This window comes from Oryctolagus cuniculus, chromosome 8 (genome assembly GCF_964237555.1).
Source record: "Oryctolagus cuniculus chromosome 8, mOryCun1.1, whole genome shotgun sequence".
Classification (NCBI taxonomy): domain Eukaryota; kingdom Metazoa; phylum Chordata; class Mammalia; order Lagomorpha; family Leporidae; genus Oryctolagus; species Oryctolagus cuniculus.
The window spans coordinates 99,911,332-99,928,667 of NC_091439.1; the positions used below are offsets into that span (position 1 = coordinate 99,911,332).

The 17,336-nt window shown below is 37.3% G+C and overlaps 1 protein-coding gene across 11 annotated transcripts in view; it reads left to right on the top strand.

Moving 5' to 3' along the window:
* The window catches only part of EPHA5 (EPH receptor A5), a 368,448-nt gene that overhangs the window by 339,827 nt on the left and 11,285 nt on the right, over positions 1-17,336 (top strand). For 10 of the 11 annotated variants that reach the window (XM_008267805.4, XM_008267806.4, XM_017347528.3 and 7 more), the window contains 2 exons: positions 8,739-8,932; positions 13,805-13,960. In XM_008267805.4, the coding sequence (XP_008266027.3) occupies positions 8,739-8,932; positions 13,805-13,960 (350 nt within the window). Of the gene's footprint in view, positions 1-8,738; positions 8,933-13,804; positions 15,359-17,336 lie in introns of those variants that run through there. The other variant, XM_017347530.3, reaches the window with a different exon arrangement.

The window sequence follows — 17,336 nt, forward strand, 5'->3', positions numbered from 1 at the left end:
TGAAACTATCAGGCTAACTCAAATGTGATTTCATATACCAAGGACTTTAAAGTCAACAGGAACCCAGTTGTACCTCAGCCTGTAATATATTTGCCTGCTAAAATCCATCATCAAAGCTGTGAGTCAGTGTACACTGTTCCAGTGGGTGGGCACTAGTGTTACACAGAGAAGGATGTAGCAGCAAGAAGATGTGAGGATGTGGGATGAATTCCCTAATCCTTTACCTCTTCCTGTTCCAGTAGCATTCTTGATGCAGCCTATAGCTTGTGTAATAATGCTGTTTCTCCACCATGTATTTTTGCTTTCTATTTTCAAATATTTGATACTCAGTAGCTCCTTTGGCATTGTGGCATCAGACAATCTTACTTTCACAGTTGCTTCCTTTGCATTTTATTACTGCTTTGTAAATCTTTTTCCTGATTTCTGCAATTGGCTGTCTTGATACTCTTTTCAGATAATGTTATTTCAAACTATTGAGAAAAACCCAGGATGATGCTGATGTAATGTTTTTAGGAAGTTATAACAATACAAATAATATTTTGGCTTTGGAAAATTTTTCTAAGAATTAGAATGAGGTTTCTGGAAATTGATCATATAATTACAGATCTTTCTAAAATGTCTGTTCTCAATACAATGCCTGTTACATGCTTTCTTATTTCTTCAGCAAGTCCATGATCACAGTGACATTTAGGTTTTAGAGATAGCACTAAGTTTGATATGCCAAAATTGCTATCCTATTTTGTATCCAGGAAACATGACAAAGCAACTGTATTTGAAGATAATGATCAGTGAATATTTGTTTAGAAAAAAGTGCTGAGAGCAAAGTAGAAGCACTGATTTGACAGTTCTAAGTGACACATCCCACAGTCTCTGTATCCCAAATACTCTGATTCTGAAAGGACTTTGCCACCATGAAAATGAAAATGTTACATTTCCAGTCCATCTAGGACGATGTAAATTGTATCGAGAAGACTTTCCTCTTTGTCAAGGGGGCAGAATGCAGCAGTGCTTTCTTTTGATTTACATTTGCTGCTGCCATCACAGAGAAAAATTGTAACAACATATCCTAAAAATCAACTAGAATGACTGAGACTTTTTTTTTTTTTTTTTTTTTTTTTTTTTTTTTTTTGGACAGGCAGAGTAGACAGTGAGAGAGAGAGACAGAGAGAAAGGTCTTCCTTTGCCGTTGGTTCACCCTCCAATGGCCGCCGCGGCCGGCGCACCGCGCCAATCCTGAAGACAGGAGCCAGGTGCTTCTCCTGGTCTCCCAGGGGTGCAGGGCCCAAGCACTTGGGCCATCCTCCACTGCACTCCCGGGCCACAGCAGAGAGCTGGCCTGGAAGAGGAGCAACCGGGACAGAATCCGGCGCCCCGACCGGGACTAGAACCTGGAGTGCCGGCGCCACTAGGCAGAGGATTAGCCTAGTGAGCCACGGCACCGGCCTGAGACATTTTAAAATAAATATCAAACTATTAACTTGATTCAAGCTTAAGATGCTAAAATAATGTCCTGTAATCTGGAGAGAAGTGTATTTATTAACAGCAAACATTTTAAGTGTCAACATTTTTCAGAATCTAAAATAACCAGCAAAGACAATTCCATTGTACCTTTTTAAAAAAAAAAAAATTATTTCATTTATTTGAAAGACAGAGTTACAGAGAGAGGTAGAGACAGAGAGAGGTCTTCCATCCGCTGGTTCATTGTTCACTCCCCTGATGGCCGCAGCAGCCAGAGCTGTGCTGATCCAAAGCCGGGAGCCAGGAGCTTCTTCCAGGTCTCCCAGTGGGTGGAGGATCCCAAGGACTTGGACCATCTTCTACTGCTTTCCCAGGCCACAACAGAGAGCTGGATTGGGATGCTGGTGCTTCAGGCAAGGGCTTTAAACTACTGCACCACAGCTCCAGCCCCCATTCCATTATGCCTTTGTGTTTAATGACAGTCTTTCTCTTTTGTGTGCTGTAGAGTGTATGAACACAGATTCCACTAAGCATGAGGATTTCAGAATGTTTCAGAAATTCATTTAAGTCATCTTTTAATCGTGTTATATTAGAATTATTGTTGTCACTTTTGTAAGAATCAGTTTTCTCTGCATTCCTTGTGCTACACAGTGTAAGCCAGCAGGTATTACTTCTTCTGGCAGCCCAGATCTGGTTGGATGGCAGGTAGAAGAGGTAACGCCACAGGAGGTCAACATACTTTGTAGTGGACCCTGTCTCATCCACTTCCTGTTCCTTGTTTCAGTGTCTGATGTGACACACCTACATCTGAAACTATAAAAGCAGGAATATTTTATGGTAAAAACAAACAGGTAAAATACTGTTACCAACTAAAGTAGGCGTATGGGGAATTTAATTCTCATCCTGCAGATTACTGGGACTTGACAATGAGTACCTGATTCAGCTTTCTTAGCCACAGTGTAATAATGTCTAAAGTGAGAATATTGGACAAAGGAATATAATGTACCTTTGGGTTTTTTTTTTTTTAGATTTATTTTATTTATTTGAAAGGCAGAATTACAGAGAAAAAGAAGGAGAGACAGAGAGAAAGAATGATCTTCCATCTGCTAGCCAGGAGCTTCTTCTGTGCCACCTACGCAGGAGCAGGGGCCCAAGTACTTGGACCGTCTTCGGCTGCTTTCCCAGGCACATTATCAGGGAACTGGTTGGGAGTGGAACAGCTGGGACTCAGTTGGCACCCATATGGGATGCTGGCAGGGCAGGCGGCAGCTTTACTCACTGTGACATAGCGTCGGTCCCACGTAATACCGGTTTTCTGAGGATAATGCTGCCCTTGGATCTAAGTAACTTTTTTTGGAACTGGTATCTTCACTGTAAGTCTGACTTCTTTTGAAAGAATGATACAGAAATATCAGTGCTTTGACTTAAAATTCATGGACCTTGATGTTTAACAAAAATAATAACAAAATAAAATTCTTCAATTTAAAGCCAAGAATACCTTGAATTCTGTAACTCTCTGTCAGTTCCAATGATTATACAGGAAAAGAATCTAAACTGAGAATTCCTTAGATCTCCTTAATCTTTGGAACTGTGTTGGTCAGGATTGATGCACTAAGAAAAATACATACTAATATTTCTTTAATAAGTATTGAAAACAAGAAAGAAACTTTGAGACGGTACTGGTACATCTAATTGTGTTATGTTATCTGAGATTAGTTCCAGAAATACATTAAAATATATATAGTCATATGTGGTGATTCTCAAAGTTTGTAGTAATAGCCCTATATGTGAAATTTCAATCAAATAATAGTGGTATAGTGCTCCTTAGATAGAATTTAGTTCATAGAAACGCACTGCAGATGCCCAAGTTCCCTGTATAACCCTCCTCTTCTAAGTGCTTGGGCCACTGCACCCACGTGGGATACCCATAGGAAGCTTCTGACTCCTGACTTCGGATGGGTGCATCTTCGGCCCTTTTGGCCATTTGGGGAATAAACCAGTGCATGGAGGTCCTCTCTCTCTGTCTCTGTCTGTAACTATGCCTCTTAAGTAAACAAATAAAATCTTTTAAAATAAATTTTACCAAAAAATCTGTTTAAGCTATTTTAATTCTATTTTCTGTGAACTTTATGCATACACGTAGATTTTATGGGGCATAAATATGATTCTATTGTGGAAGGTTCTTCTCTCATAATTTTCCTGGGAGATGTTACTTATTCCTGATTTTAATTGATGTAACTCAATGCCAGGATGAAAAGAGGATAGGTTTACATGTCAAAAATCTGTGAATGTGAGAGGTACCACCACCATTTCTTAGCTATGTTACCTGAACAGTTACTTAACCATCTGGACCCTCAAGTGTTTCCTCTCCAGAGTGTGCATAATAATTCTCACCTTGTAGATACTCTGCTGCAGGATAAATATAGATAACACATGCACAGTCTGCATCAGAGACCCTCTGAGATAATCTGGAGTTGGGGTACTCTGAGAAGCTATGCCAAGAGGACGTTAGATATATGTGATTATTAGTATAGGGGAAAGGGGGTGGGCGCTGTGGTGCAACAGGTTAACGCCCTGGCCTGAAGCACCAGTATCCCATATGAGTGCCAGTTCTAGTCCAGGCTGCTCCTCTTCCAATCCAGCTCTCTGCGATGGACTGGGAAAGCAGTGGAAGATGGCCCAAGTCCTTGGGCCCCTGCACCCACATGGGAAACCTGGGAGAAGCTCCTGGCTTTGGATCTGTGCAGCTCCGGCCGTTACAGCCAACTGGGGAGTGAACCAGCGGATGGACGACCTCTCTCTGTCTCTACCTCTCTCTGTAACTCTGTCTTAAAAATAAATAAATCCTTAGAATGGGGGGGGGGGTGTTTGCAAGAGAAATTATGGAGAAACGAAAGAGAGAACTGAAAAGATACCAGTCTATGACACTTCTTTTTTTTTTTTTTTTCTATAATTTTTATTTTTTTATTTTTTTTTAATTTATTTAATGAGCATAAATTTCCAAAGTACAGCTTATGGACCACAATAGCCTCCCCCCCCCACCCGTGTCTTCCCTCCCATCCACAATGCTCCCCTCTCCCACTCCCTCTTCCCTTCCCTTTCACATCACAATTAATTTTCAATTATCTTTATATACAGAAGATCAATTTAGCGTATGTTAAGTAAAGATTACCACATTTTGCTCCCACACAGAAACATAAAGTGTAAAATACTATTTGAGTACTAGTTATAGCATTAATTAAACACCTAAGAGTAATTGTGTATTAATTACATAGCTCAACCAATAGTTTTAAGTAGAATATAAAATGCATCTTTTGCATTGTTGTGGCTTCCCCCCAACCTCCCTCCCTCCCATGGCCCTCCCCTCACCCACTTCCTCTCCCCTCTCCCCCCTTCATCACGTTTCATTTTCGGTTACCTTCATATACCGAAGATCAATTTAGTCTATACTAAGCAGGGATTTCAACAGGTTGCACTCACACAACCGAACCAGGTATAGGGTATTGTTCGACTAGTAGTGTTGTTTTTGAGTTTCATAGATAAACATATTAAGGACAGAGATCCTGCGAGGGGAGCATGAACCCAGTGACTCCGTTGTTGATTTAACAATTGGCACTCTTATTTATGACGTCAGCAATCACCCGAGACTCTTGCTATGAGCTGTCTAGGCTATGGAGGCCCCTTGAGTTCACCAACTCTGTATTTGTTTAGTCAAGGCCATATCACAGTGGAGGTTCCTTCCTCCCTTCAGAGAAAGGCGCCTCTCTCCTTGATGGCCTGATCCTTCTGCTGGAGTGTTGTTCGCCAGGATCCTTCATTTAGATTGTTTTTTTGCCACCGTGTCATGGCTTTCCATGCCTGCGAGACTCTCATGGACCTTTTAGTCAGATCCGAATGTATGACACTTCTTTATTCCCAGATACAATGAGATTGGAGAAAGGATGATTGGGTGCAAGCATGTGAGAAAGAATTGCAGTTCAAAAGAATTTGGAACACCTGGGGAATCCTTAATCCGACACGGCCTGTCCTGGGAGTCCCTGGCCTCATGAGAGTGACTTGTCTTATTGTCCCTACCATGGTCAGTGACTGCTGGTAGGAAACTATACAAAGCATGGCCTTGGTGCCAATGTGATAAAGCGTTTAGAGTGCAGCAGTGAAGCTCATTGATCAGGTATCTTTTCTGCAGATGAAGATCTCAGAGACACATTTGCATGGTGGTCACACTCTGCCCCTTTTCTAGCACAGACCTGTTTTCCAGAGAGCATCTCTTCCGTGGTTCCATGGACTTCTCTTCCGTAATGGGTAAAGCTACTGCCTGTAGTGCTGGCATCCCATATGGGCACCAATTCAAGTCCCGGCTGCTCCACTTTCAATCCAGCTCTCTGCTATGGCCTGGGAAAGCAGTAGAAGATGGCCCAAGTCTTTGGGCCCCTGCACTCATGTGGGAGACCCAGAGAAAGCTCCCGGCTCCTGGCTTTAGATCAGCCCATCTCTGGCCTTTGCAGCCACTTGGGGAGTGAACCAGCAGATGGAAGACCTCTCTCCTCTCTCTTCTGCCCCACCCCCCTTGCCTCTTCTCTGTAACTTTACCTTTCAAATAAATAAATAAATCTTTAAAACAATACTATATCAGGGCTATAGTGTTTGGAGTGTAAGCCTTAAAAAGGAAAGGTGGCATTCTTTAAATTGTGCTCAGAATATTTACGTGTCAATGCCAAGAAAATGCATGACTTACATTAATGTTTTAGATGTAACACCTCTGAACTGGCCCTAATTGTCTTAAGAAGTCTGCCTCCCTTTGATCATCTCAAACATCCAGATTAACAAATATAGTAGTAATGAGGAAGTCATTTGAGATTATGACTCATCTGGTTGTATGGTATAAACTCTATGGTAAAGTTCACAGCCTAAATGGAACTCATGTTGATGTAGGTAGATTTCACCAATCAATCGAGTACTAGTACTATCATGTATGACTAAAACCATGAAGGGAACAATAGTTAAGATGAAAACAATTCAACAATTCTAGACAAAATTTGAAGCGATACTTCCTACTTTAAAGATAAATGCTAAAGATGAATTTACAGTTACGTTTAGAGACTTAATTATCTGGGTCAAGTTTTAAGTTAACTTATTGACAGGAAGTCATATTTCTACATACAAATTTACCTGAAAATAAAAGTGATTAAGTAACAGATTCTATAAATGACTTCACAGGTCAAATAACTTATTAAGTTGCTGTAAAACTAATGAATTGATTTAATTTATTCTTTTCATAGTAACATATAAAAGTCAGTGCTAAGTGTAGTTAAGACTATTTTTAGATAAGTGCGAAAGAAGAAAATAGAACTAATTGATAATAGCATTGGGGAAAAGGCACATTGTGAAATAAATCATAATTTAAGTAAATGTGAATTACCATTATCATTGCATACTGAAACCATTTCATGATTCATACTAGCTATATTAGGACTTCTTATTTTGGGACAAAGATGTCCTTAAAGAGAATACTCAGTATTCTTATCAGCAGTAAGACATGTTACAAAAAGTAAACTAATGAATCTCCATTAATACATGAGTGCAAATGATACTTGTTATTCTTTTAGTGTTGTTTATTACCAGTGAGGATAGCTTCCAAAAATTATTCAGCATTTTTACCTTTTGTGTTTGTGTGTGATTTTGGTTACCCTCTATTTCTTCTTCATTATTTTATGATTTCATTTTTTTCAATATTTGTTAAGTTTTAATGCAGTGGCTATGTTAGCCAGACATTACAGTTGAAAATATTTTTTCTATGATTTTCCTATAATTGTTTTTGAGTTAAGTGAGTTAATTAAGGTGATAGATGGCCCTTGGATCTTTTGCCTGTAGTGATCCAATTATTTCTCTGAGCACTGATGTTCAGAGTCCTTGAGTACTTTATTTCTCTCTCTGCACATAATTATTGGTGCTTCTCGGGAACCTTTATTATAGGCTTTTCCTGTGGAGAAATAAACTACACCGACCTCAAGCTGTGACCAATCGCTGATGACCCTCACATGTGGATTATCAGCCCAGATCCTGTGCGCCAGCAAGGTCCCTGCAAATTGCCATCTGGGTGTTCTCCACTCACCTCGAATAAGAGAAGCCTGAATTACACCTGGTAGCTTCTCCTCCATACACTTGCTTACTTGATGATAATAGACACAGCCGTCCAGTGTGATGGGCTTGAACTCCTTTGCTCTCGACTACTGCCCCCCGCCACTCCTGTGCCAGACACATCTCAAACTGGCCGAATCATCTTCTTTCCCACTGCAGCAGCACTTACTCAGGTGCCAGTGACTATCACAGAGGGACTGGTTTCTTTCCAGTCATTAAGAATTATCTTTGTAAAATTCCTCTTCTGTTCATTTTTTTTTCCATTGACCAAATCTAAATGCCCCTTGGAAAAATGTAACCAATTCAGCTGTTAAAGATATATCCATTCTAAGATATCAGAAATATGTTCACCGATATTGGTTTTTGGTGTCTCTCAAATATTGGAGATTTTAGTTTGAATAAGACATGAATTGTGAAGCATCCTGTGCAGTTCTCTTCTGGAGTTAGATATTTTGATGGTAACAGCCACATTACAACCATTTCCAATAAAACAGCATCACAACTAGACCGATGCACACATATGTGGTTATGGTTAAAATCAATGACATTTGTAATGCTTATGCTACTAGACAGTCATTCAGAATTCCCGACAGAATCAGCAGATGATAATAAACAGTCAAAGCTTGATATTATTAAATGATACATGAGACAGTTATGCTAATTTAGCCTTTGACTTATCCATCATTTACCATCCACAAGTCTCTTTTGAAGTAAAATTGCAGTTCTATTACTTTAAAAAATGTTGCTCTGCACATATTTTTCATTAAAAAGACATTAACTTTTGGGAGAAATCACTAGAAAATTTAATCTCTGTTTGATTCCAGAATGCAAGGATAAATAAAACATGAACTGTATATTTTATGTCAATTAATTTTACAAATTACCCTTTGCCAACATTTTCAATAAAAATGATTGCCATTTATTTTACTTCTAAAATATGTGAAGAAAGCTTTGCTTTTCATGTAGTGATAGTGTGTTTTTAATGTTGTTTTATTTTGCAGCTAGTAGAAGTGGAAAGATAGTGATGCCCATGATTTTGCAAGAGTATGGATAAGAGAGAATGAAAATGGACGGTGGAAAGATTCAGATTACTCTGTTAGATGTGCAGTGTTGAGGTTCTGATTTTGCTTTGCCTTCTGCAGGTGATTAAAGCAGTAGAGGAAGGCTACCGTCTGCCAAGCCCCATGGACTGCCCTGCTGCTCTCTATCAACTAATGCTGGACTGCTGGCAGAAGGACCGAAATAGTAGGCCCAAGTTTGATGAAATAGTCAACATGCTGGACAAGCTGATACGCAACCCAAGTAGTCTGAAGACATTGGTTAATGCATCAAGCAGGTACAAAGCCAGGCATGAGCATTTTTCCTGAAAATAACTAATTCAGATTAATGCCACAAATATGTCATCAATTAATTCCTTTTTGTATACATGCTAATCTGAGTATATATGATGCTAATTTATTTGCATATGACTTTTTGTATAATGTTACTATCTTATAGTGAGTGAAATAAAAGTGAATAAAATATACTTAAAAGCAACTGTCACCTAATCTAATAGTACACTATAACATGCTAGTTTCAGAAATATGTGAGCTGGAGCCATAGTGAGGTAGCATAAAAATAAAACTCTTACCTTTATGTATCTTCCTGTACATTGAAGGATAGATGTGAATGGAGGAGACAACTTTATATGACCAATAAAGCAAAGGCAATTAAGCACTGATAAATTTTAAGTTAGAAATATCATACAGAGGCTGATGCTGTGGTGTAGTTGGCTAAGCCTCTGCCTGCGGCACTGGCAGCCCACTGGGTGCTGGTTCTTGTCCTGGCTGTTCCTTTTATGATCCAGCTCTCTGCTATGGCCTGGGAAAGAGTAGAGGATGGCCCAAGTGCTTGGGCTCCTGCACCCATGTGGGAGAATAGAGGGAGCTCCTGGCTCCTGGCTTTGTATCGGCCAAGCTCTAGCCATTGCAACCATCTGGGGAGTGAGCCAGTGGGTGGAAGACCTTTCTGTCTCTCCATCTTTCTGTAACTCTAACACTCAAATAATAAACAGAATCTTAAAAAAATCAAACTAATTACTCTTTGATTTCTTCAGAATGTACTTTAGTTCTTGTCATTTACTTATGACGTCATTTTAGTGTTCATATTTTATGAAAATTGACAACTTTGGAGACTCTTTGGCGCTTAACAGTTGTAAGAGATACTCAGTTAATCACTTAATATGAGCTTAATATAGACTTAAAACTGATAAATGAGTTATGGATAAAAGTTATGAGCAAGTAACCATATTTTTTTACTTTTCTGCATAATACTTAAATGAATTTAAATAATGTTTCATACTTATAAAACATGTTTTTCTGTTTATCTGAGTAGAATTATCCTCTCAAAAAATGAATTCATTTGATTCCATGCAAGAAACGTTCCCTATACATGAGGCAGTTGTATATTTATATAGAAAGAATGTTGTGGCAGTGACTGAATTGGCTGCCTATTAGCATTAACTAAATGAGAAACAATTTGTTGATAAAGTTACATAAGTTCTATGATTTTGACATAACACTTGTTTACTAGGCAAAAGTCATTTTAAATACAAATGAGGAATGAATCTTCACACTCTGTTCAGGCATCATTAACTTTCTCTAGCAGCAACTGCAAAATCCATCTTCTTAGCAATTGTCCCTTACATTGTTCCCTGAGTATCTGTTTTTAAGTTGTTTATAAAATATTAGACCTTTCTTTCATTTGTTTGTTTGAATTAGTTATGCTGTCACAAATGGACATAAGGAAATGAAATATTAAAAGGAAATGCTCAATGTTCTGAAATTGCATTAATTTACATGAGCATTATTATAGTAGTTAAGAGCAGCTTAAAATCCTCTAAAGATTTTTGTGTTTCCTTGTGTGCACTCTGTAGGACTGAGTTTGCTTGGTTTTATTTAAACAAATGTAGCTTTAGGCCATAGCATTAACTACCCTCCTTTATTGAATCATTTGCAAAGCCAAATTCTAGAAGATATTCATTCTTTATTCATTGTCATATTTGCACTCCATCCCTATCCTGTTACAAGATTTGATGGTTTCAGTGTTCATGTAGGTGATACTTATATATCTCTCAATACCTTGAAAATTTCTTCAGTCATTTTGTTCTCTAACCTTTCTTGAACTGTCATTGCCATGATCATACTATAGACCCTGCTATTACAAAAGAAAATTGCAACTCTTCCATAATTTCACCTTCAATGATTCTACCTTCTAAATATTTTTTCTTACACTTTGATCTCTAAAAATTCTTGAATTCCATTGCTTAATGACTAAAAATTATGAGAATATGTTCATTTATTCACTAATATTTCAACTCGGTGTCATATTGTATGCTATGTGCCTAGTATATAACATTAAGCTAATAGTCCTATTTATCTGTCTTTATGGAGTCCACAAAATAAAAACAAACCTCAAAAGAAAACTTGTGTTTGGTTTTGGAATGGGATTGAGAATAGAATTCAAGAAGATGACTAGGAGACTTGAACTATTGTGCAGGTGAGCATGGTGCTGTCTTGGAAATAGTGGTGATAAATGAGATAAAGAAATAGGTGTGACATCTACTGGAAGTAGAATGGATAGTATGCACCATGATAGATTATGCTGAGAATGAGGGCAGCCAAAGTGGACACTTGCATCATACTCTATTACGGGGAGTGCTTCAGGAGAAGTGGAATGGGAGAAGGTACAGAATTTAGCTTGGCCATGTTGGGTGATATTCCTAAGAGAATGGAGGAGGAAAAAAGTAGGTGTAAGAATATGTATTCTAGTGTATATATAAAATTTGAAAAATTAGATTTCTATTTGAAGCCTTCAAAGTAGGTAAAGTCATCCAAACAAGAGTTGAATGATAGCCTGAGTACAGAAGATGTAGGGCCAAGTCATGGTTCCCTCCTGATTTTAAAATAAGAAATAACAGGCAAAGAACAGTCAAGAGAATCCAAGTACACATGAGGTCCTGGTAGCCAGAAAAAAAAAAAAAAAAAGAGAGAAAATAGTGGTTCAAAAACTGTTGAGATATAGTATGATCTCTGTTTTCCTTTAACTTTGTTTTGGAATAGTTTTAAATTTACAAAACAAAAATTGTGAGGTAGTGCAGAGTTCCCATATACCCCACACCCAGCTTGCTATATTGTTATCCACTTACATTAGTAAGATTTATTTGTAACAATCTATAAACCGCATTTCAAGAGACGGATGATAGGGGCTGGCATTATGGCATAGCAGGTTAAGCCACGGCTTAGGATGCTGGTATCCCCGATCAGAGTGCTTAAGTGTGTGCTGGCCACCTTCTTGGCAACAAGCCTAGAAAGGCAGTAGAAGATGCCACAGCACTGAGGCCCCATCACTCATGTGGGAGACCAGAACGGAGTTCCTGTCCCAGACCTGTTTGGTGAGGCTCTTTGAACCAGCAGATGGAAGATATATATCTCTCTCTACCTGTCTCTCTCTCGCTGTTTCTCTCTCTCTCTCATTTTTCCCTCCCTCTTTCTCTGACATTCTGGTTTTTAAATAAATAAATAAATAACTTTTTGGAGAGGCAAGTGGTTATGTGGTAGTTTAATATTTCTTTCTTTTTTTTTTTTTTTTACAGGCAGAGTGGATAGTGAGAGAGAGAGACAGAGAGAGAAAGGTCTTCCTTTGCCGTTGGTTCACCCTCCAATGGCCGCCACGGCCGGCGCGCTGCGGCCGGCACACCGCGCTGATCCGATGGCAGGAGCCAGGAGCCAGGTGCTTTTCCTGGTCTCCCATGGGGTGCAGGGCCCAAGCACCTGGGCCATCCTCCACTGCACTCCCTGGCCACAGCAGAGGGCTGGCCTGGAAGAGGGGCAACCGGGACAGAATCCGGCGCCCCGACCGGGACTAGAACCCGGTGTGCCGGCGCCGCTAGGCGGAGGATTAGCCTAGTGAGCCGCGGCGCCGGCTAAGGTAGTTTAATATTTCTAAGAGATCAGGCACTTATAGATTGAATTTTGTCCATGGATTTTGGCAACATAGAGATCATAGCTACCTGAGAGAAATTTTCATATAATTGAATTTGAAAAAATTACAAGTAGGTTGTAGTATAAATGGAATGTGAGGAAGTGCTGAAAGCTTATGTAGAAAAAAAAATATTTGTGTCTTGCACCTTACAGTTGAAATTTACTTAAGTAACTTCCTGTTTATGGACCTGCATTTTTTTATGTTTTGATACATGTACCTTTTACCATTTTTCTTCATTACTTCATTAAGATATGTTTCTACAAATCACCACCACCACCACCATCATCATGTTATTATCATTATTGGCCAAAAAATTTGAACTTAATATAGTTAAAAGTATCTTATGGTATATTTGGGTTTACATTTTGTTTTCCAGGTTTTACTACTTCTAGGTGAATAATTAAGCTTCCTTATGTAAGAGCATGAGTAAAGGATAAATAATTTCTGGACTTCCTGAGAAATGAGCTTAAATTAACATGAGTTCCTCTAGCAAAGTTTAGAAACAATTTGATTTACAGGAATAACTCCAAATATATCTAATGATTATCATTTCCTATGTTATTTTAATAAACAGAAAAGTAGTAGAAAATACTCACAGATAAATTTCTTTACCTGAAACAATTTTAGTATACCACTTTTGAACACAATTTTAGGTTAGATTCTCAGCCAAACTGAGTGAAAAGTACCTCATACCACACAGTCTTCACTTCTTCAATTGCATTAACAACCACCCCTTGAATGGCATATTTATTATAGCTTGATGGACCTACATGGACTTATCATTCACAATCCACAGTTTCACTAGGGTTCATTCCTGGTGTTATACATATTGTAGGATTGAAAAAAATTATAATGAGATGGCAACTACCATTATGGTGGCTTAGAGTAGTTTTATTGCCCTCCTGTCTATGTGTTTATACTATATAAAATCTTTAGCTGTTATTTTACTTTGTAGAAAAGTTACTTGTTAAAAGTCCTCATTAATTATGGGTAAAATCTCTGTGGACTGATTTTGTATCATCATGTCTATTGGATCATTTTCTTTCATGTTTACACTTGTATATTTTTGCCCGGCAAGTATACTTAAAGACTCAAATAGCAATTGAAAATTAGTTAACTTTATAATAAATGTTGCTGTAAAAGAGTTAAAGTATTGCTTCTAACATTTATGTTTTCTGTGTTTTAGAGTATCTAATTTATTGGCAGAACATGTCCCACTAGGATCGGGGGCCTACAGATCAGTAGGTGAATGGCTAGAAGCAATCAAGATGGGCCGGTATACAGAGATTTTCATGGAAAATGGATACAGTTCTATGGACGCTGTGGCTCAGGTGACCTTGGAGTGAGTAATTTTTCTGATAATTTTTACATAATTGCTAGGGCAAAGAAAAATGTTCAGAAACCAATCTGGATGAGGTCAAGGTATGAAATCAGTTAATCTTTGTCCCTGTGTGGCAGCTTTCAAAGATGCCTCATCTTTTTTAGCCCGTGTTGTTAACAACTGCATGGTTAATGCTTCTGTGCCGGTATCTTTGCCTCTGTGCTTCAAACAAATAGCACTTGAGTATTTGAAAAATTGGACTCACAGATCCTTGGCAAGATACTGGTATTTTGTGTTGTGGAAAAGATGTTTTCTTGACAAGTTTTTATACTGATAGCTATGTTTATGAATGTAAATATGAAACGAAACAAACTGTAAGCACAATTGGTGTGGCTAATCCTACCTAACAACCAAACTTTCATAAATTTTGGCTCTCTTCATATACCACCCAGGCAACTACAGCTTAAAGAAAGTGTTCCTGGCAGGAATCCCACTTAACCTCTGAATGGTGCACCTTATATTCTTACAATCTAAGGATATATGCAGTCCTGCCTCTGATTTGTTATTTGTTACAATCTCAGTGGAACCAATTGTGCCCTTTTCTGTTTGCACGTTTAAGATAAAGTTTATCAAATCTTATCAAATGAAAATCACTAGAGTTAAATATTAAATTCTTTAAGGTTGTACATTGTTTGTATTTTATTAAATACTCTGTATGTGTAATTATTTTAGCCTAATTGTTATTTGTGAAAATTAACTGTCCTTATGGTGGTTCCATCTAGATCACATTAACATTAATAAGGTTTTAACCTGTGACTATAACAATTACTTCGAATTACCTGCAAATTGAAAGGTTAACATATTGTTGTGAGGATTAGAAAATGATAGAATATTCTGAAGCACTAAGCCACATTCCTTATTACACTGCTTCACATAATACGAATATTAAGCAATCACTCTCACCATCTCTTTGATTCTGGCATTCTTTAATTCATTGAGTTCATTGCTCATCTCCACAAAAGGTAACAGGGTACCACCATTTATCACCCATTAAAGTCACCCTCTCAGCATTCTCTTCCTTCATACCACTAGGTAAGAGGACCTGAAGTCAACCAGCGCTCAGCTTGCAATCTTAATTTATTGAACCCCATTCTCACTGTCACCACCAAATCATATCTACTTGACTGCAAATATGCTTTGCTCATTATTTCTTTGGACACTCAAGGAACTCATTTGTGCTATATTTAAAATAGTGTACTGAAAATTGACTGATAATTTAAAAATATTTTTACATGATTGCTATTTAATTTTTCAGTAAAAATGGTCATTTTAATTTATTAAAGTCATTTGTCATTTTATATTAAAATGATACTGTAGGTATTTCTTCTACCCAATGTCAGTTTACTTGTAAATATGCAATAAAATTATTTGCATTAAACAAAGCCTCTTTTTTATTCAAATAGCACATTCATTATAGTCACATCTTCTACATTTTAGCTTCTTCATAGAATAATTATAAAGAATGTTCTCTGTATTAATTATCTATTTTACTTAATCTCTGGGGGGGGCCCAAAATACCACAAATAAACTAAATATTTTAGCATTATGATTTCACTTTTTCTTATTCCTTTCATTCTTTTGTATTTACTTTACTGTCTGCATTGCTGTCCCCAAATTCTCCTCATTTTCTGTGTTTTCTTTCAATCAGTAACAGGACAACTTCTTCTGTCTTCTTACAAGATGGTTCTTCCCAGCTTATTGCCTTTAGCTGTATTACATTCTTGGAAATATTTTTGTGTTTTAATCATTTTACTTGAAGACAGTAAAGTGACATAAGCAGCTTTACACATTTAAGTTCTTCCTGTTCAGAGAATGTTCATCCACTTGAGTCGATTGTTTCATAATCCTGGAGCCTATAATCATGAACATATTCCTGACTAGGAATTGAAACAAAAAGCCATAACTCCGGTGAAGCTAATGTCTTGCAGAGTTCAACAGTTGTCCACTGTGTTTTTGACTGCATTTTTTGTAATTCATAAAAAAAATTACTGAAATATGAAATTATTCACAAAATAGTGATTAATCAGTTACTTGGTTGTTCAAGAATTAAAAAAAACTATACTTTTTACTTGTTTTTCCTCCCCAAAAAAGAGAAAAAAGACAACTCTGCTACAGGCTAGTAACAGGGAACTGGGATTATCAGCAAAAGACAAAGACAACTCTCAAAACACCCGGTCAAATTTTTCACTCAACTATATAAATAATAATTTAATGAAGCCTCATATATATAGTATAACATAATATTGTTCCTAGAGTTATTGCCATGACATGGCAGAAATATAATGAAAGAATGCATTCATAGCTGTTACCACTGTGTAGAGAAAGGTATAAAAATCAATCCCTATAAAGCAGCAGCAGATAACCAAACTGCCATAAATTAACTAAAAATTTGTTATAATTTGGACATCAAATTTGTTTCAGTGGTGGGTTTAGAAATATAAAAGTAAAATGTTAGTTTTCTTTAATCATATGCTTTGGTTAAAAATTTATTTCATGGAGGTTTGACTTGTTTATGAATTGTTTGCCAGTACATACCTGTATGGGTTAATGGGGAAAGGAAATGAAGAACTTAGAGAGATTTTGAAGTCAAAACATGTTCAATGAAAATGCCTCTCAACCTTATATGTTTCTGTCTGCTTTGTTCTCCATGCTGAAATCTTGCTGCTCTGTGTGTAGAATTCATCCTAGAATGATGGTTGTGGCAGTAATGGTACAAATTGTATGCTCATGTATATGTGCAGTGAGTTATTGTCAACAGGGTGAATTTTGAGCTACAAATTGAATCTGACGTTCTCAGTTAAGAACAGAATAACAGCTGCTTAAAGCATTATTGTCAGTACTGTCAACTTTTGATTATTCAGAAAATTAGCAAAATCCAATTAATTTAAATTTCGTATAAATGGAAGAGATTCCTGTCACTTTCAATGCAAGGGAATCTTAAACTACTAAAATGAAAGTTTTCCAAATCTAGAGCCAAAATTTATTTGACTAACTCAATTAGATTTACTAATTTACCAATAAATATTATGCATAATTTGTTATTTGCTTAAAGTACACATAGGAGAATTTACTGTCCTTTTTTTTCTACATAATTATTCTAAAATTCCACATTTACCCCTCATAGTAGCTTACCTGTTGTGAAAAATATTAATGAGTTGTTGTTAAATCTCCTGTTGCCAAAGGCAGATATGTTTATTTGTATAATCACTGTAAAAACTGGTAATAGAATTTTCCTAAGTTAATCAAAATAGGACAAACATACAACTGCATAGCAGAAAGAGGACAAAAACAATACACACTGAAAGTGAGTGAATCTTCGTTGAACTTTCTTCTCCCT